This window comes from Chrysemys picta, chromosome 4 (genome assembly GCF_011386835.1).
Source record: "Chrysemys picta bellii isolate R12L10 chromosome 4, ASM1138683v2, whole genome shotgun sequence".
Taxonomy (NCBI): Eukaryota; Metazoa; Chordata; order Testudines; family Emydidae; genus Chrysemys; species Chrysemys picta.
The window spans coordinates 56,607,915-56,629,539 of record NC_088794.1 but is presented as its reverse complement, the minus strand read 5'-3'; the positions used below and the strand labels follow the sequence as shown (position 1 = coordinate 56,629,539).

At 60.7% G+C, this 21,625-nt stretch overlaps 1 protein-coding gene across 13 annotated transcripts in view; it reads right to left on the bottom strand.

Moving 5' to 3' along the window:
- Positions 1–1,332: 1,332 nt before the first annotated feature.
- The window catches only part of NAV1 (neuron navigator 1), a 286,936-nt gene continuing 266,643 nt past the window's right edge, over positions 1,333–21,625 (bottom strand). For 10 of the 13 annotated variants that reach the window (XM_065594971.1, XM_042842455.2, XM_065594974.1 and 7 more), the window contains 19 exons: positions 21,528–21,580; positions 21,213–21,236; positions 21,022–21,099; positions 19,909–19,992; positions 19,095–19,206; positions 17,727–17,848; positions 12,162–12,358; positions 11,465–11,630; positions 10,912–11,086; positions 10,362–10,453; positions 10,115–10,210; positions 9,305–9,464; positions 8,584–8,819; positions 7,822–7,976; positions 6,182–6,253; positions 5,349–5,545; positions 3,680–3,798; positions 3,110–3,307; positions 1,333–2,107 (listed from right to left, as the gene is read on the bottom strand). In XM_065594971.1, coding sequence (XP_065451043.1) covers positions 2,012–2,107; positions 3,110–3,307; positions 3,680–3,798; positions 5,349–5,545; positions 6,182–6,253; positions 7,822–7,976; positions 8,584–8,819; positions 9,305–9,464; positions 10,115–10,210; positions 10,362–10,453; positions 10,912–11,086; positions 11,465–11,630; positions 12,162–12,358; positions 17,727–17,848; positions 19,095–19,206; positions 19,909–19,992; positions 21,022–21,099; positions 21,213–21,236; positions 21,528–21,580 — 2,432 coding nt within the window. In that variant the 3' untranslated portion in view covers positions 1,333–2,011. Of the gene's footprint in view, positions 2,108–3,109; positions 3,308–3,679; positions 3,799–4,972; positions 5,546–6,181; positions 6,254–7,821; positions 7,977–8,583; positions 8,820–9,304; positions 9,465–10,114; positions 10,211–10,361; positions 10,454–10,911; positions 11,087–11,464; positions 11,631–12,161; positions 12,359–17,726; positions 17,849–19,094; positions 19,207–19,908; positions 19,993–21,021; positions 21,100–21,212; positions 21,237–21,527; positions 21,581–21,625 lie in introns of all 13 variants that reach the window. The other 3 variants (XR_010600984.1, XR_010600985.1, XM_042842457.2) reach the window with 3 other exon arrangements.

Here is a 21,625-nt window from a genome sequence, read left to right as displayed (position 1 = left end):
GATTATCCCTCCGGCCACGAGTTACTGGCCCCCTGGGCTGAATATATGAATGGCCCTGGGGGAGTAGTTGCCTAGAGGATGTGTCTGCACATCACCAAGTCCCATGGTCACCAAGGGCCAGGGTACGTTCTCCAGAACTTAGAGCCTTTAAATCAAGACTGGGTGTCTCTTTCTAAGCCATCACACTCAAGCTGTGGGCTGGATGCAAGAATGGGGGTTGGGGGGGGGGGAGGGAGGGAGACCTCTAGTCTGTGCTATGTAGGTGCTGAGCAGAGATGAGAATGGTTCCCTCTGGCCTCAATGTCTAGGGCTGCTGCTATCTCGGGCTATTTCATGGCCTTCTGATGTCCAGAAAGCTATTGATGACAGATGCGGGATGGTGCCATCCAAACCAACTTGGGACTCCTGAGACGAGAAACCCCTGCAATGTAATGCACACCAGCGGTACTGAACCCACCGCATGGATGGACCTAAGCCAACGCTCCCAGCCGGCCTTGGGGCCTGAGGGAAATGAGGAAGGGCTCTCCAAGGGCCTTGGCTGGGAGAGGAGGAGGGGGCTCTTTCACTGGTTCCCCTGCTGCTGTGGATGGAGGAGGGAGGCCCATGTGCTGCCCGCCCCTTGTCTAGATGCCACCTAACGGCTACTGAGATCTCTATGCTGGACATGGAGCAAGAGCTCTGCATGCACTAACCATGCATGGAGATGTGTCATAGGCAGGGCCTCCTCTGCCAGCCCCCTCGCCTCAATGTCCTGTCACCCTCTACCCTAACCAGCTGAGAAGGCTCATGGGGGACGGATGCTACCAGCTCTGCTGGCTTGGTGGGAGATTGTCACCATCTCTGGCTACTCCCTCGGACTTGAGCCGCCAGGGGCCGCAGCAGCACGGTCTCTCAGCTCCCACTGCCAGGGCCTGGCCCCCGGCTATGGGCATCTTGTGCTTATAGAAGATGGGTGTCACAAAGTCAGGGGTGGGGAGGGGAACCCCCCCAGCCAGTTGTGCTTCTTTGTGAGCGTCGTGCTGCTGACTGAAGCCACGTTGAGTCTGATAGGAGCTGCAAGGGGGGAAAATCAGTCACTGGAGAGCATCCAGTCAGCACCAGTTTCATCACCGAGGTGACTGGGGGCGGGGGGGGGGGGGGGGAGAGGGGAGAAAAGAAAACAACAGCTACAAAAATAAACGAGTCCAACGGAAATGGAAAAAAGGAATCAACTCAATGCGAGGCTGCCCGCCCCTCCTCGGGCCACTGCAACGGGGAGAAACCAACCAGAACCAGAGGAACAAAGGAAGGACTGAACTCTGTCCAAATCAAATGGGTGGGTGTGGGGGGGAATAATATAACCAAAGCAGGGTTTATTGGGAAGTCCTGGTTTAAATGACGGTCATGCAGATTAAATAAGGGATGTACAAAGACAGAGCTGAGAGTCCGCCTCCTCCTCCCAGGCCTTTGCTTGCACTGGAGTTTGTTGGGTGGCTGGCGCGGGAGACAGTGGAAGCCGGTGCCCAGCGGGTCTCTGACAGCGCGACTCAGACACATTCATCAGGAATTTGTTCTTCTCTTTGCTCCGCAGATTGATTGTTTCATTAAAACAACAACAACAAAATCCTCGTTCTGGGGCTGCATGCTCCTCCCTGCCCCCCCAGCGCACCCCAGGAGGGGTCCCGCGGGGTCCCCGCCCCATGCAGGTGCCTGCCCGTTGGTGCTGGGGAGTCTGTGTTGTCTGCATTCGGCCCCCAATCCCCAGGAGTTTGTGACAGAGACAGAAAAACCAAGAAGAAAAACCAGGATTCTCCTACCGCCAGAGTCAGGCTGGGAGGCGGGTGCCTCGCGCTTTCTCGGGGGCCGAGCCCTGCTGCCCCCATGCCCAAAGGGGACGTGCCAGAGCCCCGCGTCCCCGCCGCTTTCCAGCCCTGGCCGCGCACTCCCAGGAGACCAAATGAAAAGCAAAACCAGCCGGCGGGGACGCTGGCGGCTGAGGGCGGCGAGCTCCCCTCCCCGGTGCGTTGCGACCTCACGGCGTTGGCTGCAGGTTGGGATCCACCAGGGTCTCTCGATCCGGAGACTCGATGTAGTTGGCTGCTTCCTGGAGCTTCAGCAACATGGCCATCTGTGCAGGAGGTAAGGGCACCGAGAGTGGGTCAGCCAAGCACGTCCGCAGCGGGGCACGGCCAGCGCCCCGCACACCTGACACACAGCCCCCCTCGCCCTTAACCGTCAGCCAGTCCAGTCCTGCCCTGCGATGCCCCTCCAAGCCTGCCCCAGCCCTCAGCTCTACCAGAGCTCCCCACTCCTGACCTGCGGAGTCCCCACCCCACGTTCTCATCCTTCAGCTGGAGCTCTGTGACCCAGGAACCTCTCGGTGCCAACTGGCGCAGGGGCACACAGATTTTCATAGGAATCCCCTGGGTCAAGTAGACACACATGAGTTCACCAAAGGGTGGCAACGTGAGGTCAAAACTGAGAGCCAATAGCCTGCTGCTCCTCGTAAGCGTTGCGAAATGCGAGTAAGGCGAAGACTGAAGAAGTTACGTGTCTACACTGAAAATTACGGTTGGAAGGGAAGGCCGGTCAGCCCAGGAGGGGTACTGGGCAGGTGGGTTCTTTCCAGGCAGTGGGTAACAGATGCTTCTCTCTCGGTCTGATGGGGTGTGTATTGTGCATTGCAGGGCTGACGAGGGATGCCTGTTTGCAGACCAAGCCAGATACCAGCCTGCTTGTACTGGGCCCCATCTGCCATGCGTTTCGGCTTGCTCCCCCCAGCACCCGTTATACGGAGCGGCCCCGCTATCAGCTGTGTGCTCAATGGAATCTGTCTCTGGGGAGCGTCTCCAGCCTGAGACACCCCTGGGGGGGGGGGTTGCTCTGTGACGGTGTATGGACAGACACCTGGGGAGGATGGACTCACCTCCCCACCAGCCAGCTGGTCAATGGGTGACCCTGTGCTCCCCACCAACCCTCCCCATAGTAACCCCCTTCACCTCCAAGACCCCCTACCCAGCCATTACTACACTGCCCTGCCCCCGCTGCCTCTGTGACCCCCACCCCCGTATCTCGCAGGCTCTGATCCCCCACATACTCGCTTGCACCCCCTACTGGAAGCGGCCCATACCAGGGGGTCGGAGTCCAAGGAGCTGGGCGTGGTGTCTTTGACAGTCCGCTCCTCCGGGGGGGAGGCTGTGGTGTGGGGCCCCACGCTGGGCGGGGGCAGGTGGTACAGCTTTGATTGGTCCTGCTGCGCTGACGGCCAGGGCAGGGTGTCCCGGACCCACTCCACGGGGTCTTCCCAGGCTGCTTTCTGGCCGTGGACCTGAAAGGGGAGGCAGAGACTGGGTGAGGGGGTGCAGGGCTCAATGCTCATGGCACCGTGGGTCCAACTGCCCCACGGAGGCAGCTGCAGCTCAGTCCCACTGACGGACAGTGGGGCTCAGGACAGGGAAGGACTGGAAGGTCAAGGTTAGCGCAGGCGGAGACTGGTCAACTTTCTAATACCAGCTCTGCTGGTGCCCCTCAATCCTGACCCTGCCCAGCCCAGCCCTCCTCATCTCCTGCCAGCTCTGTTGTGGGTCATTCTCCTGGCTGTGGGGCAGAGGGCTCAGGGCCATTCTTCTGATCGGATGCCCCCCACGAGGGCTGGGTCTGTTCAGCCCACGCTTGGCAGGCAGAGGTTTTGGCCGGGTACCTTGATCCCATCCTTCGCCCCCTCCTGCAGGTAGGGGATGATGGAGTTATTCCACAGGTCGATGAACCAGGTCCGGAAATCCTCAATCCCAATGGGACAGGACAGGAAGAAGCAGGGGCCTGCAGGAGGGGAGGGGACAAGGAGAGGCCAGTGAGGTGAGCCGAACAGACACAAGCCCCCCATCCGACTTGGCCTCTAGGACCTGCCGTGCACCTCCCCAGCCCTTGGCTACCAGGTCTTGGCTCCTCCCAGCCTGCACAGCCACAAGGGAACCATGATCCCAGAAGGTGCCTCAACCCTGCCCCTATGAGGTTCTCAACCCGGAACACCTGTCCCCTCCTCAGAGGAGGCCGCGCTCCCAACAAGGACTTGGACCAGCCTCAGCCGTGATCCCAGCCCCAACACCAGCAGGGCTGTGATGGAAAACACAGCGCTGGCGCCTGGGCAGAGGTGGCTCCTGACCCTCGCCTGGAGCTGAGCACCCCCCCAAGTGGCCAGTCTGCCCCTGCAAAGGCTGCACTGGATGCACCCACCCCAAGCTGTTTGCCACAGCTATCTCTGGGGCAGGGGCCACTGGGGATGGAGCAGGATGGCGGCACTGGGAATGCTATCCGGCATTGCTGGGCAGCAGCTCCCTGAAAACATCCCCCGGAATTTGGATCTTTCACCCCAAGGGCTTTACAAACCAGAGAGACGTGCACTGAAATGCAGCCGCCTCTGGGATGGCACACTGGTGGAGGAGAGGCCGTTAGGGACCCAAGCCAGGGGACCAGATCCCCCTCTGCAGGAAGCACCCTGGCAGGCTGGCTGTATAACAGAGTGAAAGCGCCTGAGTGGAGCTGGGGGAAACAGGGCAAAAATAACCCACCCACAAAACGCCAAGAGTGCCTGGATTGGTAGGGATAGAAATGGAGCTGCTTTCCCAGAGCTCTGAAATATTTCCCATGACTTTTTTTTTTTTTTTTAAATCAAAATCTTTATCAAAATCCTAATTGAAAAATGGGTCTTGGAATCTTTGGGTCACCCCAAACACTTGGTTTCAGGTGATGAGTAATTTTAATAATGGTTTTTGGTAACAATCTCGATGAAAAATTCAATATGAAATGTCACCCACCATAAATAAATAAATAAATACATAAATAAATAAATAAAAATAAAAAAGGTCAAAAATGTTTGTTTTGGGGCAAAAAAGGAAAATTCTCAAGGAAAAAACAGCCTGGAAGTTCAAAAAATGTGTATCAACACCATCTTAGCACTCATCCTAGCTGGACTCCAAATCCCAGCCCATCTCACCATGGCGGTGGAGCTCCTGTGTTCTGACTCTGCCATGTCACTCTCAGAAGTCCCGCCTTCTGAAGGCAGTACTTCCTGCTGTGCTGCAGGAACCTGGCCAACAGATCAGGCAAATGCAGGGGATTGGCTTTGGCTCTTGTTTCCAGGTCAGTGGTAGGTTTGCCAACGACTCAGTAGACAGCCAATGGAAGTTGATTATTGCCTAGATGGGGCAAAGCATTTAGCCTTGCCCGCTCCTGCCGGCTCCTCCTCTGTGGGAAGGCCAGTGGCAGAGAAACTGCCTGCTGGGGCAGCTGCAGAGCCAATCCATGGGCCGTAGTGGGTCTGCTCCACTTCCTGTCTCCGCCCCGGCCTTGCCAGCTCCCACCCCGCTCACCGATGAGGAAGTCCGAGGTGCTGTGCTTCTCCAGGAAGGTGTGCAGGTGGTACCAGAGCTTGGGCACCCAGTCCAGCACCCGCAGCAGCTCTACCCTGTTGGCGTTGATGTCGCTGTCCGACTCGAGCAGCTTCCGACGCAGGTAACGGACCAAGAAGCCATTGGCTGGCTCCACGTTGTTGGAGAAAGTCAGCATCCTGGGGGACACGGAGGGCTCAGCGCTGCACATCTAGACAAAACAATCACCCCCAACACCGCCTTGCACACCACATGTCCCCCAGGCATTGCCCCCCGCATCCCCCACGGCCCCCTGTGCACTGTAACCCAGGCACCAGCCCCAGCACCCCCTGCACCCTACCCCTGGTATCAGCTCCAGCATCCCCAGCGCAATGTACCCCCAAGCATCAGCCCCAGTGCCCCCTGCACTCCTCAGGGCACGGTACCCTCAGAGCTCCCTGGAGCCATGTCATGCGCTGCAACCCCAGCAGTGCTCACCCTAAAGGCCCCTAAAACGCTGCCTCCCAACGCACGCCTCGAGTGCTCTCCAGAGCCTCCCACTGGGGTCGATGGGGGGATCTGTTTCCCTGGTCAGCAGGAGCAGGATCGGGCCTGTGCCACATCCCCAACAAGTCATGGCTTCCCTCCAGCGTGGGAGCCCCTGGGTCCCAGGCTGGGCAGGCACAGAAGCAGCACCCTCAGGGGATGGAGGGGTCAGGTCCAGGGCCCTGCTCAGCCTGGGCCTCCAGGGCAGACAGTGGAGGAGGGACCAGCTGCTGTGCGGGGACCCACAGAGTAGCTCTTGACCCCCACCCAGGCCCTGAGGTTCCCGGTACCTGAAGCTGAGGTGCAGGCCATGGTTCGGGGTCATCTTCACGGGCTGGTTGGTCGTCCCGATGATGTAGGGGCTGGGGAGAGAGAGAGACAGACAGGGCCTCATGAAACTCTGCACAGCTGCCCCCTGCTTTGGGGTTAACGTCGTCACCCATTGGGGCTGGCATAGAGGAGAGGAAGGGACAGCGATCCCAATGTCTCCCCCTTCAGCAGGAGGAGAAATTGGCCTGCTGCCCCCCATCTTGTGGAAGAGAGGCCCAGAAAACAGTCCCCAACCTCCTCCCTGCCACCCAGGAGACCCGCCAGGGGACTCGGGTGGGATGCTGGTCCTGGGCTTGTCCTCTGGCCAGGGGAGGAGGCTCCCCAGCTCACAACCTTCTGGGCTGGGCTTTGGGAGTGCAATGGCCCTGTGCTAGGGGAGCTGCTTGGGCCCCACTGCTGTCCCCCCAGGCTTCTGCAGAAAAGGACCTAGGGGTTACAGTGGACAAGAAGCTGGATATGAGTCAACAGTGTGCCCTCGTTGCCAAGAAGGCTAACGGCATTTTGGGCTGTATAAGTAGGGGCACTGCCAGCAGATCGAGGGACGTGATCATTCCCCTTTATTCGACATTGGTGAGGCCTCATCTGGAGTACTGTGACAAGTTTTGGGCCCCACACTACAAGAAGGATGTGGAAAAATTGGAAAGAGTCGAGCAGAGGGCAACAAAATTGATTAGGGGGCTGGAGCACATGATTTATGAAGAGAGGCTGAGGGAACTGGGATTGTTTAGTCTGCAGAAGAGAAGAATGACAGGGGATTTGATAGCTGCTTTCAACTACCTGAAAGGGGGTTCCAAAGAGGATGGATCTAGACTGTTCTCAGTGGTAACAGATGACAGAACAAGGAGTAATGGTCTCAAGTTGCAGTGGGGGAGGTTTAGGTTGGATATTAGGAAAAACTTTTTCACTAGGAGGGTGGTGAAGCACTGGAATGGGTTACTAGGGAGGTGGTGGAATCTCCTTCCTTAGAGGTTTTTAAGGCCCGGCTTGACAAAGCCCTGGCTAGGATGATTTAGTTGGGGATTGGTCCTGCTTTGAGCAGGGGGTTGGACTAGATGACCTCCTGAGGTCCCTTCCAACCCTGATATTCTATGATTCTATGAGAGGGAGAGGGGCCTGGCCAAGGTGACCCACAGCTGGTGCACCTGAGAGGGCGCAGGGAGCCCCCCGAGCCCAGCTCCATGTCACGGGGCAGCTGGCATAATGAATGGGGTGGAGTCCAAGGCGTTGGGGCTGGCTGGAGACCAGGGGGGTCTGCAGCCATGGAGCATAAGTGTCGTTTCCCCCACCCCCCCAACGATGGGCAGGCTGGGGTCCCGATGGTCCATTCCCCCCGGATGCCTCCAGTGAGAGCAGAGCTGGGCTCTCACCACAAAGCGCAGGGTGTGGGGGTTGGGGAGCGGGGCTGGGGGGCCCAGGGGCTGTGGATCCCCAGGGAGCTGCGGCTGGTGGCGGGGTTGAACAGCCCCACCCTGCCGGAGCGGTGCCAGGTGCTGGGCACAGGGCGCTACCTGGGGGCGCAGTAGGGTCCGAGGCTTGGATGCCATTGGTGCGACACCAAGCAGGGGGTGGGGCCAGCATGCAGGGGGCAGGGCTCTCTTACCATTTGTGGTATTTGCAGGTGAGCGCTCCATTGACAAGCTCACTGATGGAGCCAGCCTCGCTGAGGTCATCGAGGAGGATGACCAATGGCACGTCCCCGATGCCCGTCTCCCGGTCGATCTGATTGGCCAGGTTGGAGAGGTACAGCTGTAGGTCCTGGAATGGAACAGTGGGACTGAATCACCCATCACAGCAGGGAGTGAGGGGTTTCAGGAGCGTGGGTGTCAACGGAGCAGCGTGGGGTGAGCTCAGGGCTGGGATAGTGGGGGGCTCTGGGTCGGGACTGAGGGGCACCAGGTCCCAGGGCTAGGCTAGCAGGGGGCTGTGGGTCGGGAGTGAGAGGCACCGGCAGAGCTGCAGTGTGGGGAACCCGGGGCTGGGACAGCAGGGGGCTGTGGGTCGGGACTGAGGGGGATTGGGCAGGCTGTGGGTCGGGAGGGGCATTGGGCAGAGCTTGGGGGGATCCCAGGTCTGGGATAGCAGGGGGCTGTGGGTCGGGTCTGAGGGGCACCGGCAGAGCTTGGGTGGGGAGCCTGGGGCTGGGACAGCAGGGGGCTGTGGGTTGGGTCTGAGGGGCACCGGCAGAGCTGGGGGGGCAGCCTGGGGCTGGGACAGCAGGGGGCTGTGGGTTGGGTCTGAGGGGCACCGGCAGAGTTGCGGTGGGGGGATCCCGGGGCTGAGAAAGCAGGGTCTGGAGATCTCAGGCTCTCCTGGGGTTAGTGCGGAGCGGGATCCAGGTCCCAACCATCACGGAGCCCTTCACCTTGCACGACTGCTGGTGCATGTTGAAGGTGTTGACGATGCCCTCGGTGACCTCCCGGCCCGAGCGCTCCACCAGGTACTCGGCCAGCCGGTTGGTCAGGTAGGTCTTGCCCGTGCCGCTGGGCCCTGAGAGGATGAGGCGCCGGTGCTTGAGCAGGAGGCTGATGTAATGCTGCATCATGGGCTTGGGGATGAGCGTCTCGAACACCAGGCTGTCCACGCACTTCTCCTTCAGGCCTGTCGGGGGCAGGGGGCATTAGAGCGACCGCTGGGGGCTTTGCAATGGGGCCCACCCCCAGCTCGACCTGAGCTGGACTCTGCCCCTGCAGCACAGGCCCAAGGACCGGGAGGGGGGAGGGGAGGGGGAGCCGGGGGGGAGCTGCCTGAGTGAGACCCCAAGGCCCCCTCCCCTTCAGGGCACAGCCTGCAGGACCCCCTTCCCCTGGCAGATCCCCCAGCTGCCTCCCGTCCATGGTGCAAGGAGCCCTACTGTGGGCCAGGCCAGCCCTTCCCCACCCGGCTCCTGGTGCCCAACCCACGGGAGTGGCAGGGCCTGCTACTGGGGGAAGAGAGTGGGTCCGGTGCCCCCAGCTGGCCCCTGGGCTCCCTCCCTTTCCCTCCCCAGATCCTTAGCTGTGGCCCCTTGGTGCTAAGGGGGTGGGAAGCACTGGACACACGGTGCTCCACAAGGCTAACGCCAGACCCCCCAGCCCAGTACTGGCCTTTCAGCACCACGGCAATGCTGGTCACGCCCCTCCGGCAGGGGGGCAGCTCCGGGGGCTCCGTGTCCAGGACCCTCTTCACGTGGCTGATGCTGTAGCCGTGCACGGACTCGGTGCTCAGCCCCAGCGTGGAGGCGGGGTCCATCTTGGTGACGTAGTCCTGGGCAGAGAGGGGCAGTGCCGGTGCTCAGCTTCCCTGGCTCCTGGCTGGTGCCCCTCAATCCTGACCTACCGGCCCCTGTCATTCCAGCCTTGCACTCCCCCCCCCAGCCCAACCAGACATGGCCCCACCCTGCAGCTCTAGGTCCCCGTCGGGCACTGGACAGGTCCCACCAAGGGGAGGGAGGTGCAGGGCTGCTGGGGGACCTGGGCTGGCCTCATGCAGCTCTCACAATAAGCTGGGTGTCACTGGCCAGGGTTAAGCTAGGAGACACGGAGGGGCACGTGCACCAGCAGTGCCAGGGAGGGGCCTTCCGACGTCAGCTGAGAATGCCACTCGAGAGAGAGGTCCACACCGACTGGATGGGCAGAATGGTCCCTTCTGGGCCGGACATCTAGGAATCCCCATGGGAGGTGAAGCATGCCAAGGTCCAACACGTGCGGAGATCGGCTCCCCTTCTCCCTGCTTCCACCCATCCAGCACAGGCATTTAAAGGCCCCTTAGCCAAGTGTCTCCCCTCTTCTCTGGCTAGGAGCAGCGAGAGCAGAGCCGTGCCCTGCTCCGAACCAGGGCAGGGCCCAAAGCCCAGTTCCCTAGCACCACAAACCTCTCGAACCCTGGGAGTTTGGAGGGTCTGTTAGCGTCTGTACCTTGAACACTTGGCAGACGGCTTCATCCAGCGTCTTCCAATCCACCTTCCCGCTCACTTTGCTGCAGCCCAGGAAGAATTCCTGCTGCTTTAAGTCCTGAAAGGCAAAGGCAAAGGCATGAGTATAGCTGGGTCGTCCCAGCTGGCCCCAGCCCTGCTAGCCATGGGCCATCCTGCCGCGAGCCATCCACGCGCCCCAACTGGGTCATGTGCTTGCCCTGGCCCGGCAGCGCCCCCGGGGTCCTTACCCCTTTGATGATGTGCTGGGGCGGCATGCGCACCACGATCCGCAGCGTCACCTCATCCTTCTGGGCCCCCACGGCGTCCATCGGCGACAGGTCTGGGGAGGGAGCAGCAGTCAGCCCTGCTTGCCTGCTGCGGGGAGTGTGGCTTCCTGCAGCAGGCAACAGCCGTCCCCCGACAGCCCTGTGAGCCAGGGCCTGACCCATAGCTTGCTCCGGCTCCCAGTGTCTGCAACGAGGCAGGGTCACGACCCTCACCCCAGCGCCCTGGGGTGGACCCTTGGATCTGGCTCCAAGGGCAGGAGGTCCCAGCTCCTTTGGGGCTGCCAGGGGTCAGGATTTCCCTGCACATCAGCCCTTCGCCTGCCCCTGCATCCACTGTGTGGCTCCTCCCAGGCTCTGTGGGGCACGGACTGACCCCAGCCCGCAGCAGAGCCCATGGTAGAGAGGCAGCCAGACATCTGCCCCGGAGCGGGTTGCGGCTTCGTGCTGTGGTCAGCGGTGCCCACTCGCTGCACAGAGGACCCACCCCAATGCATCCCGCTCTCCCTGGTACCTGTATCTGCCAAGCCAGGGCTGAAGGACTGAGCGAGGGCGAGGCCCAGTGAGCGCCGTGGGGACGAGGAGGCTGACGTGCTTCTGAGGTGCCCGGGGATGGAGCCCGGGACCGACGAAGGCCCTGGGACCACCTTGAGCCGGTCGTTCTCAGCCTTCAGGAGATCCACCTCCAGCTATGGAGAAGGCAGGGGTTACAGAGCAGAGCCTGTGGCCATGGACCCAGATCAGGAACCCTCCAGCTCTGCCAGCACAGGGAAAACAGATGCTGGGCTGCTCCAGCAGGGCTCTCAGCCCCCCCCCCGTGCAGTGCAGTCACTGAGCCCCGATGCCACAAGCCCAGAGCGTGGCCCCACGAGCTGGACTGTGTGCTCAAAGCACATGCCCCCATAGCAGACCAGGGGTGGTGCCTGGCCCCACCTAGCCGTGCGCCCCACCAGGGAGAGGGCTGGAAATGGCCGGAAGAGGCAGGCCAGGGGAGCAGCCCAGGGTCGATGAGCCAGGCACACTCTGCGGTGGGTCTGTGGCTCCCCACGCAGGGACGGGGCCCTCACCTGCATATTGTGCATGGTCTCACGGAGCTGGTCCAGCTGGTGGGCTGAGTTCAGAGCCTCCAGCCGGATGTCGGTCAGTTTCATTTCCTTCTCCCATAGCTCTGAGCGCAGTTCCGACACCTCCTTCTTCTCCGGCTCTTCCTCCTCCTCGTTGGCCTGGAAGAGCCTGCACCGGGGAAAAGACACCCGCAGGGTGGCCAGTGACAACATGTTCTGCTAGGGGGTGCTGAAGCGAGGTGTGACCCCAATTTCCACCCAGAGGCCGCTGCTGGGTCTAAGCGATGCTTTCAGAGGAGGCCGAGCAGCAGCCGGATTGGGGTGGGGGGAGGGAAGGTCGTCACAGGGCCCAGGCAATGCCGATGCCCCGATGGCTTCCTGTGCCCACGTGGCGGCAGGACCAGCGAGCACTAGGGAAGTAAACAATGCCAGCCAAGCTGCTTCATCCACCCCCATCCACAGCGATCTAGCCAGAGCATCAGTGCTGAGGACAATGACTCCACCAGGCCAGCGTCAGTGCTGGGTTCCAGAGGGGAGAAAAGGGCCCGGGTGCCCCCCACCATGGCCTGGGGCCTGAGCAGCTGGCACAGGAATCCGAGTGTATGGGCCAGGCTCCCAGCTGGACTCCATGCAGCGTCACTGGGTTACACCAGCTGGGGATCTGGCTCTGCACCAACCACAGGGCGAGGGCTGCCCTTACTCAGTGGCATCGATGCCCACGGAGGAGGAGTTGGAGGACTTGATGGAGGGCGAGGCGGTCTCAGTGGAGCCGTGCTGCAGCTTGGGAGAGGACGGGGCTGAGGAGTCAGGGGTGGCGATTTCCTCGATGTCCGAGTAGGAGGAGGCCGACTTTGGGCCCTTCTTGATGCTGAAGGCCTTGTTGAACGAGCTCCGGAGCTGCAGGAGACAAGGACGACACCCGGAAAGGTTAAACCGCAGATCACCCCAGTTGTGACACCAGACACTTCCCCCAGCCATCTCCCATCCTCACCCCGGCTCTGGCCAGCGGGTGATGAACTCCAGGGTCGCTCGGCAGGGAGAGATTTATCTTGGGTTCCTCCTGGGGGATTCCAGCTCCCCCAGCCCTTCCACTGCTGCACTAGCCCCGTGGGGGAACCCACAGAGGGTGGGTGGATCTCCCATGATCACAAATGCACGTGCCCCGTGTGCCCTTCCCCCCCCCCCCCAACTCCCCCCGCCCCGCTTGCAAGAGCGGCATCCCGCTGGGTGGTGGCTGAGTCAGAGGAGCTAGCCCTGGGGGAGACCGACCAGGATGTCTGGTGCATCTCCTTGCCTGGGCAGAAGGAAAGAGCCGCTCCGCCTTGCACGTCGCCCAGCCCCAGCCAGGGGTCAGCGCCTCTTACGTCCTGCCTGGCTGCCTCCTTTGGCTACTCAGCCACCCCACGGGGAGAGGGATGCTACCCATAAGAAAGGGGCCAACTGTAAATATTGGGGTCCCTCCAGACCTAAGTGGGGATGGGGACCCTGCATGGCAGAGTGCCCCCCACCCTCTGACCTCCATCCCTGTTGCCCTCACTTGCTGCCCAATGCTTAGGGCCCAGATCCTCAAATCCCAGATCCACCGAGGGCCGCGCAGGACGAAGCTGCCTTCAGCACAGTCAGAGGGACCCAGCTACGTAAGTTCAGCTACACAAGTTCCAGGCCCATCGGCATTCCGCTGGGCCCCAGGTCAGCCCAGCGCTCCCGGGAAGGAGAATTGGCCTCCCTGAATAAATCCTCCAATGCCGATGGAGGGCAGCCAGGAACCCCCACCCCCATGGGCAGGCTCCACCGTTCCTGCAGCTCTCAGGCACTCTTCCCCTTTTCTGGAATCCAGAGGTGCGGCCGAGCAAGCAGCAGCAGAGGCAAGCGCTCTCCGAGCCTGGCTGAGCCAGCAAGGCAGTGCCCAGTGCTGCAGGCACATCCATGTTACACTCCAGGGACAAGATCACATGGAGCCATGGGCAGGTCCCATCACTGCCCCCTGGCAGCACACACAGAATATGTCCCCCGTGAGGCGGCTCACGGGCATCCACACACAACCCCCTGGCACCCCAGGCCAGCGTGACAGTGGCAGGGCCACTCATGCCATGCCAGCCCCACTGTAGCAGGAGGTGCCCTGGGGCACATCCAGCCCTGCCAGGATTCTGCGGGACTCAGGCCAAGGTCTTCCCTGGTCGGACTCCCCTGCTGTCATCTAACCCTCGTTTGAAACGACCCTGAAAGGGGACTGCAATATGAGCGAGGCATGTGATCCAAGCCCACTATCCCGTGCTCCCCTGCTGTGGGGAGAGTGGTGGCTTGAGTGACAGCACTTGGGGTTTCTCTTCCAGCGCTGCTTTGCTGGGGAGGGGCTGGTTCCACCGTTCAGCCCTATGGGAGGGCACAGCGGGACTGTTACTTCTCCAGCTGCTCTGTCTGGGTCGGGGCTGGTTCAGCTCAAAGCAGCTGTAACCGGTTGCCCTGCGCAGGACTCCTGGGACAGGAATTGCCAACATCCAGGGGCACAGAAGACAGAGATCAGCCTCAGGTCTCTGATACGGGATACCCAGTCCTAGTGTTCTCTGGGAAACTCCTTACCGTCTCTCCAGCCAATCACCAGCCCCAATTCTAGGCCCGCAGAAGATGATTGGCTGGCAAGGGATTCTATTTGAATGGGATGGCACCGGGGGAATATTCCACTGCACGCAGCTAGGGGACAGCCTGGCAGAGGAACATCCCGTTCTGGTGGGCGTGGGACGTCCCATTCCCCTAAAGCCCAGCTTGGCTATACCATGAAAGGCAGCGGGCGTGAGGCGGGAGAGCACAGTCCCTGTCTCTGGGGGCTTGAGTCTGTTCTGCCAGGCCAGGCATAGCTGGTGGGAAGCTACGGTATGGGGGAAAAGCACCACAGATGCCAAATCACGGTGCTAGCGCATGGTGGCTGGGGCCCCGTGTGGTGCTACAGAACATCTCCGTGGCTCTGATCACAGAGGAGCCTGGCTCATGGTATGAGGGAGAAGGCCATGCCCACGCAGCTGTCCGTTCTGGTGCCTGATGCCCCCGTTCTGCAAGGCTCATGCCCACCCCCCTGAATTCAATGGAACTGCTCCTGCCAGTGCAAGGAACCCAACCCAAGGGCGGGGAATCCAGCCCCAAAAGGCTCACCGGACTCTGAGGGCTCTGACAGGGGACACTGCTCGTGTCCAGCCCTGCATGAGCCTTCCCCAGCAAGGAGGATGGCAGGGTTGCTAACACGTGATGGGCCTGGCGGCCCAGACTCCTGCTCAATCCGCACCCCAGATGGAGCATGCAGCATGCATACACGCACACACCGGGGGCACAGAACATAGACACCGACTGACAGGACGGCTCGGGGGGCGCCAGATGCTGCGATGGGCGGAGGGGACTCTGAAATGGGGGTGTCGCCTGCCTCATTCGTGGTCCCACACCAACCCCGGATCACTCGAGGAGGCTGCTCCCCTTTAGCGCTCATCCTGCAGGGTGAGCAGTTTTCACATCGACTGCAGGATGCCAACTGGCCCTTGTGGATCGCAGGGGGCGTCACCAGATGCAATGTCACAGGATTGGCAATCCGTGCATTGCCCTTTCCTTACCCTGGCCTTGTAGCATGGCTGACAGACTCGTACAGACCAGGCCTTTCCTGGGAAGTTAAGGCCCTGTTCTGCTCCCACTGGAGCCAATGCAAAGCTGGGTTCAAAGAGAGCAGGACTGGGCCTTGGGGATGGGCATCAGCCTGTTGGCCAGTGGGCTAGGCCTGGTGGGCAGAGCTGGCTGGACAGTATGGTTGGGAGAGAGGGCTCCCTGCTGTAAATATTGCATTTTCAATGGGGAAAAAAAACGTCAGAAATCAGGAACTGAAATAGTTTGATTCTGAAATGCTGCCACAGTGCTACATGGGAGTTGTAGTTCGGTTGCCTCATGCTCCTGTCCTCCTTCATGGGCTAGAATCCCCAGTCAGATTACAACTCCCATGATGCATGGTCTCCTCTGTGGACAGGAGAGGCTGTGCGTTATGGCAATCGTATGTCCGCAGTGCATCATGGGAGATGTAGTTCGATTGGGGAGGTTGTGTGTCCCTGAAATACAATGGGGTCTTTCACAGGATTGCGGAGTTGGCCTTTGCCAACAGATTTTCATATTAAAATATATCTGGTCATGCTGCGCATTTCAGAGGGGAAGGAGGGCGACCCAGCTCCCTCCAAGGATGGACACCGCCATCTCTGGAGCCAGTCAGCCCACTGAGAGGAACTGGGGTGCCCTGGGGGATCCAGTGCTACCTTAGGGCCCGAGCCTCCATAAATCAGTGCCTAAGGGCTGAAGGACATTCGGCCACCATCTACTCGGAGCACGTGGCATTGCCGGACACCTTCACCAGAGAGGGGCAGTGACCTGGGTCAGTGGCAGAGTCAGGCTAGACCCAAATCTCCTGACTCTCAAATTCCACCCCCTCCAAGCACCAGAGGATGCTGCCTTTGGAGCTGAGTAAACAAAGGAGCTTGGAGAACTTTGCCCTCTTGTCCGATTTGGTTTCAGCAGATTTGGGATGGGAGTGGGGACGTTGGCGACCCAGGAGCAAGGCTGAGGAAGGGGTCTCAATCGGCTTGGCTGAAGATGCTGACGAGAACTTTGGGGGAGAGAAACTTTAGCCAGGAGGGTCAGTTTAGCCTCTAGAAAGTGTATGATGATTTTGTTTTCAGCGTAACCTTGTTTCCAGTATCCTCACTCCTCATGACTTGAATCTCTAGTCTTTGATGATGAACGTATTCTCGTGTTTGCTATAAATATATCTTAGCGGGGGTGCTATTCAGAGGGCTGATCCTCTGATATGTGCGGTTTCTTCAGGAACAGCGGGCTGGATAATTTGGTGAGGGCTCAGTGCTGGACACGCAGGGAATGGGCCGAGGGCTCGGGGCTGGCCTGTACCCGTAGCTACCTGCACAGACCGAGCGAAGCCTGGAAGGCAGGTGGTTTCAGGGATATGAGGTATCATCACAGCTGCCCCGGGGTGTTCCCAGTCTGGTCAGCAGCAGCAGAAGGATCCCACGAGCGCCAACCCAGCCCGTTATCGTGGTACCGAAAGGTTCAGAAAATTCAGGCTCTAGGGATTCGCTCCTCACCTGGAGGAGGAGGTCCAGAGCGCGGCCTGTATAATCAGCAGTGACTAGCCAGCTGGGGTACCCAGCTTCATAGGTTTCCAGGTTCTGATTAATCAGTCTGACCTCCTGCACCATCCAGGCCAGAGAACCTGGTCCAGCCACTGCTGCCCTGAGCCCCAGGCCTTGTGGCGGAGACAGAGCATCTCTCCAAAGACCACTAAGGCGTTTCAGGTACCAAAACTCAAGGGCACCCAACAACCCTAGCCCCCTCTGACAATTCAGACCCAGGAGCCCAACTCCCCTTGGCCAGAGCTCGATGGGGGCTGAGGAGCTGGCTTCAAAGCTAAAATAAGCCAGCGAGGTAGCAAGGCTCGGCAACTCCGGTGGATGGACCATGCTCCACGGGTGGTGAGCGCCAGTGGAATGGATGGAATGGTTAGTTTCATGAGTGCTGTCCCACTGGAAATGAGCCATCGCCCTGGACGGGGGGCAAAACACGGGGAACGGGGGGGGGTGGGGAAAGGTGTCAGACTTACCTCGTATACCTGGAAAAAAAGGGTTGGGTCAGCATTGGGGGAGAAAAAACAAAACAAAGCAAGACTTAATCACACACTCTGCTCAGAGCCCTGCCTGGGGTCAGTGCATGGCTAGGGAGCCCTGGAGACCAGGGCAGCCGCCCCTAGCCTGCTGCTGCTGGCTCTTCCCCTCTACCTGAGCTGGGATCTGGAAAGAAGGGGGGACCGACCCCCATGGGGAGCCCTGGCATGGGAGGGCTACCAGGCTGGTCCCTGCTCTGTCCGGCTGCATTGCGGGAGCCAGCGGTTCCAGTGTGGGACTGGAGGGTGAGAGAGATCAGTCCGGAATGGTGCACACGTACTAGAACTGGGCAGGGGAGCTTCGAACCCCGCCCAGCTGGCGACTCAGCCCTCAGCCCCAGAGCCAGAGTTGGCAAAGCACTTCCGAGAGGAAGTCCCAGCCTGCGACGTCCCCACGGGGCAGACAGCAGCGTGCTAATCCGGGGCACCAAGGGTCCAGCCCCACGCCGCCCCGGGATGCCTTGTGTGCTAAGAACACAGTGTGGAGAGTCCGATCCTGGGCCAGATCCTGCCACGATTTCCCCCTGCGTCGCACCCCGCGCCTCCTCCCCGCCAGCCCCCCTGACCTACCCAGCTCTTCTTCTTCTTCTTCTTGGCGTCGGCATCCTTGCCGCTGCCGATGCTGGAGTGGCTGGTGATGCTGTTGAGGCTGGAGATGCTGTCGGAGGAGTTCTGCCTCTTGATGCGCAGCTCTGGGGACCAAGGGAGGGAAGGCAGAGAGAGGCTGAGAATCTACGTGTTGGCACAGAGCCCTCCCCACTGGGGCCATTCGCGCACCCCATCTATCCTGCTCTGTTCCCCTGGCTCAGCCAGCACCTTCCCCAGCTCCTGCACCCTGCAGTGACTTCCTTGGATTTCTCTGCACTTCGCTCGTCCAGCGTCATGGGGATCCTTATCTTCCCTTACGGGAGGAGTGTGCTGTCTCCAAGAAATCTGTGCTTATGGGAGCTTTGAGACATTTTGCCACCATCTAATAATGGTTCTTTGTCCTCCTAGAGCACTCTCCTAGTTTGGGGAGCAAGGGGGAAGGATCAGAACCCCATGGTGGCAAATAAGGGCAGTACACAACTCTCAGCTATTGGTCCAGGCTCTCTGCAGACTCAGGCAGACATCTCTGCATCAGTTACATTTGGATCAGGCTTTCAAAGCACCAGAAAAGCTAGAAACAAACGTGTGGAACGAAAGCTGGGATTCCCACAGTCCTGCAGCAAAGGGGCTGGGTTCTCTGGTCAATTCTGTGACAGGGCTCTGTGTAGGCTGGGTTTGCACAGACTGTAAGAATTAGACCCAGATGCTCAGGACCACAGTGAGATTTCCAAAGGTGTTTCGGTGCCAAACTCCCATTGAAATCAATGGGAGCTCAGCGCTTGAGACCTTTGAGGATCTGCGTCCCAGTGCCCTGTGAACGGCTGGTTGTAATTACCAAGCCGCTCCTAGTACAACAGCACAGGCCATGCCCAGCAGCAGCTTGCTCCCATTGGGATACGCTGACAGACCACGCAGGGTTCTCTCTCATCACCGGCCAACGTTATTCTGTTTCAATGAGATTCCAGACTCTCTCTCCTGCCTGGACTTGAAAGAGACGCTCATACATATTGCATCAAATACACAAGGACCCGGTGACAGCGACACGGATCAGACATGTGCTGCTGAGAGACGGGAGAGGCTGATGCAGGATGGTCTTTGCTGGGGCGGTAGAGAGGACACCCCATCTCCCCTGGGGGAGAACTCAAGACATTGCGCTGGGGGTGTTTTAATCCTCCCGGCTCCTTGTGAATGAGCAGAACCCCATCGTCCCCCTTTCCTCCCCGTCCTGGAGAGGATCTGGATCCCCTGCCTTGACGAGCACACGGCCCAGGGGTCTAGATCACAGGCCTGGTGCTGGCCCCACAGAAGCGAGAAGCGGGGGTGGCAGCACTGCCACAGAGCCTGGCTCACCTTTGGGCGTGATGTCGGTCCCGTTCAGAGCTCCTTGGATCACGGCTTGGGCCTCTGAGTTCTTCTTCTTCAAGAAGTCGATGGTCTCCCGCAGGTCCAGCAGCTCCGTGTCCTGGCAGAAGCACAGGGAAGATACCCTGTAGTCCCCGGCTGGGTGGAGGTGCCAGGGACATCGCTAACCCACGCCCACAGCAAGCACCTCCCCACACAGCCAGGACACATGCCAGCTGCTTGCTCAGGGTGCTGGGCACAGCGGGCTACCAGCCTCCAGGGTTAATAGCCAGAGTCCTCCAGGGATGCCCAAGAGAAAAGGAGGGTCTGGCTTGTGCCCCTGGGCCGGACCTTGCTGTCCAGGGATGACCCCGGCCACTACAGGGCAGCCCACGGCACCAGCCGGCACAGATCCAGGGACACAGGAGAAGCTCAGGCCCAGCAGGGCGAGCGAGGGCGCTATGTGTAGGGGTAGGTGCGTCTCTAGTCAGACAGCTCCCTCAGGGATCAGCCCGCGGCACGGCCAGCCTCCTGCAAGGACATGGCAGGCTCTGCTCCTTCTCCGGGAAGAGGTTTCCCCATCACCCAGCGGGCTGGCTGGGGCGCTGGTGGCACTTGGGCCCTCTCCTGGATGGAGGTGCCAGCCTGCCCACGGGTCAGGCGCCCCTTCAGCAGGTGAAGCCCTGAGGGGACTCACAGGGAGCTGCTCTGAGCCCAGTGCCAGCGAATAGGAGACCCCCGGGGGGAGGGGGTGAGACCTGCTCCCTGGCACAGAGACCCCGGTGCCCCGCCAGCTGCCCAGCTCTCCCTGCGCAGCACCCACCTTCTCTTCCGCGGTTTCTGCCAGCTGGCGCAGACGGGACGTCATGTTCACCAGGCTCTGCTCAAAGGCTGCCACCAGGTTAGCCTGAAAGACAGCGGGAGAGGGCGTCACGCTCAGCTGGGGAACGGAGAGCACGGTGGGGAGCCGGACCGGCAGCCGCTCTGTGGCTGTGTGGCAAGCACCCGGTGTGGGGGAGGCGAGCGTGCGGCATTCCCCCCTCACCTCCCAGCATGCTGCTTTACTGTCTGCTCTGTCCCGGAGGGACCCAGGCTTGCAAGCCCAGCAGCCCCGCGTTGGGCTCGCAGCCCGGTCCGTACTATAGCCACGTCCTCTCGGAACAAGGGCGGGGAAGGGCTCTGATCTCTTGCCCCCGGGGAAGAGGCTCTCTCCCAAGAAGGGAGGGGCAGGAGCCAGAGGGAAGGTGCCGGAGGTGGGGATGGACACCTAGAGTCTAGGGTGAGGAGGGATGGGGCCTGGGGTAGGAGCAGGAGGGAGGGGAAAGTGTGGCTCTTGCGGGAGGGTTCCCCCAGGGCTGACAGTGGCTGGAAGGGTTCTCAGCTCGGTGCCCGCTCTGGGTCCTGCCGCTCCGACCCCTCTGGTCCTGGAGCCAATAGCGCCGACACCATCGACGTGTGCAGTCTCTCCCGCTGGGACGCAGCAGGCCATCTCCCAGAGCCACGCCTCCCCCGCGCAGCAGCAGGTTTCCCCGGCGAGCCAAGGGCCCTGCGCACCATGGGGACGCTGCGTGGCTCCGGGGTGGCGCTCCTGCCCTGCAAACAGCAGACGTGTGGGGGGATGATCTCAGTGGGGAGGTGACCCCACCCCACAACATAGAGCAGGGGGTGCTGTCAAAATGGGCATCTTCCTGCAACCTGCCAGTTGAGGGGGCCAACAGTTGAGGGGGTGAGCTTCCCCTCCTTGCTCCTGGCAGGGTCATCTGCTCGCCAGGCCAGGGTGCACCCGACCCTTGTCCCCGGGACGATGCCCCAGCACTCCTCCCCCCATCTTTGGTATATTACCACAGTTGGCATTATAGTGGGTCCAAAGATCTCTGACGATGCCCCCCACTCCGGACAAGCACTAGGCTTGGCCTGGAGCTGCGATTGGACTCACGTTGGCTGACAGCTGAGACGTCAGGGTCGCCACCTTCTCCTGGGACGACTCCAGCTCCCGGCGCAGCTTGCGGATTTGCTGGAGGGGAGAGAAGGCAAAGGGGGAAGGGTCAGGGAGAAGTGGGCCGCTCCCCCCCTCGGGGGCCGGGAGCGAGCCGTCAGGGCGGGTGGAGAAGTGGGGTCTCACCGTACCTCGGATTGCATCCTCTCCTCCGCCTGGCAGAGCACAGCGCAGCAGGAAGGAGAGACAGACAGAGGCCAACGTTAGGACAGAGGGGGGAAGTGAGGGGCAGACAGGCAGAGATTGGGGGGCAGAGCCATGCACAGAACTGAACCCCGCCCCAAGCCACCGTGGGGCTCCTCCCGCAAAGCCATCCAGACAGCAGCTGGCTGCGGCCACCCCTGCAAGGCCCTGAGGGCGCGGCCTGGCCCGTGCCCCACCCCCCAGACGTGCAGGTAACAGGAGCGCCCTGGTGCAGGCGGGGGGACCGTGGAAGCAGCTCTTACTGAGGAGTAGGTGGAGGAGGCACTGGAGGCCAGGGACAGCACCGATCCATGAACTGCAACAGAACAAACATGCCTGAGTCACGGAGCCCTCCACCGCG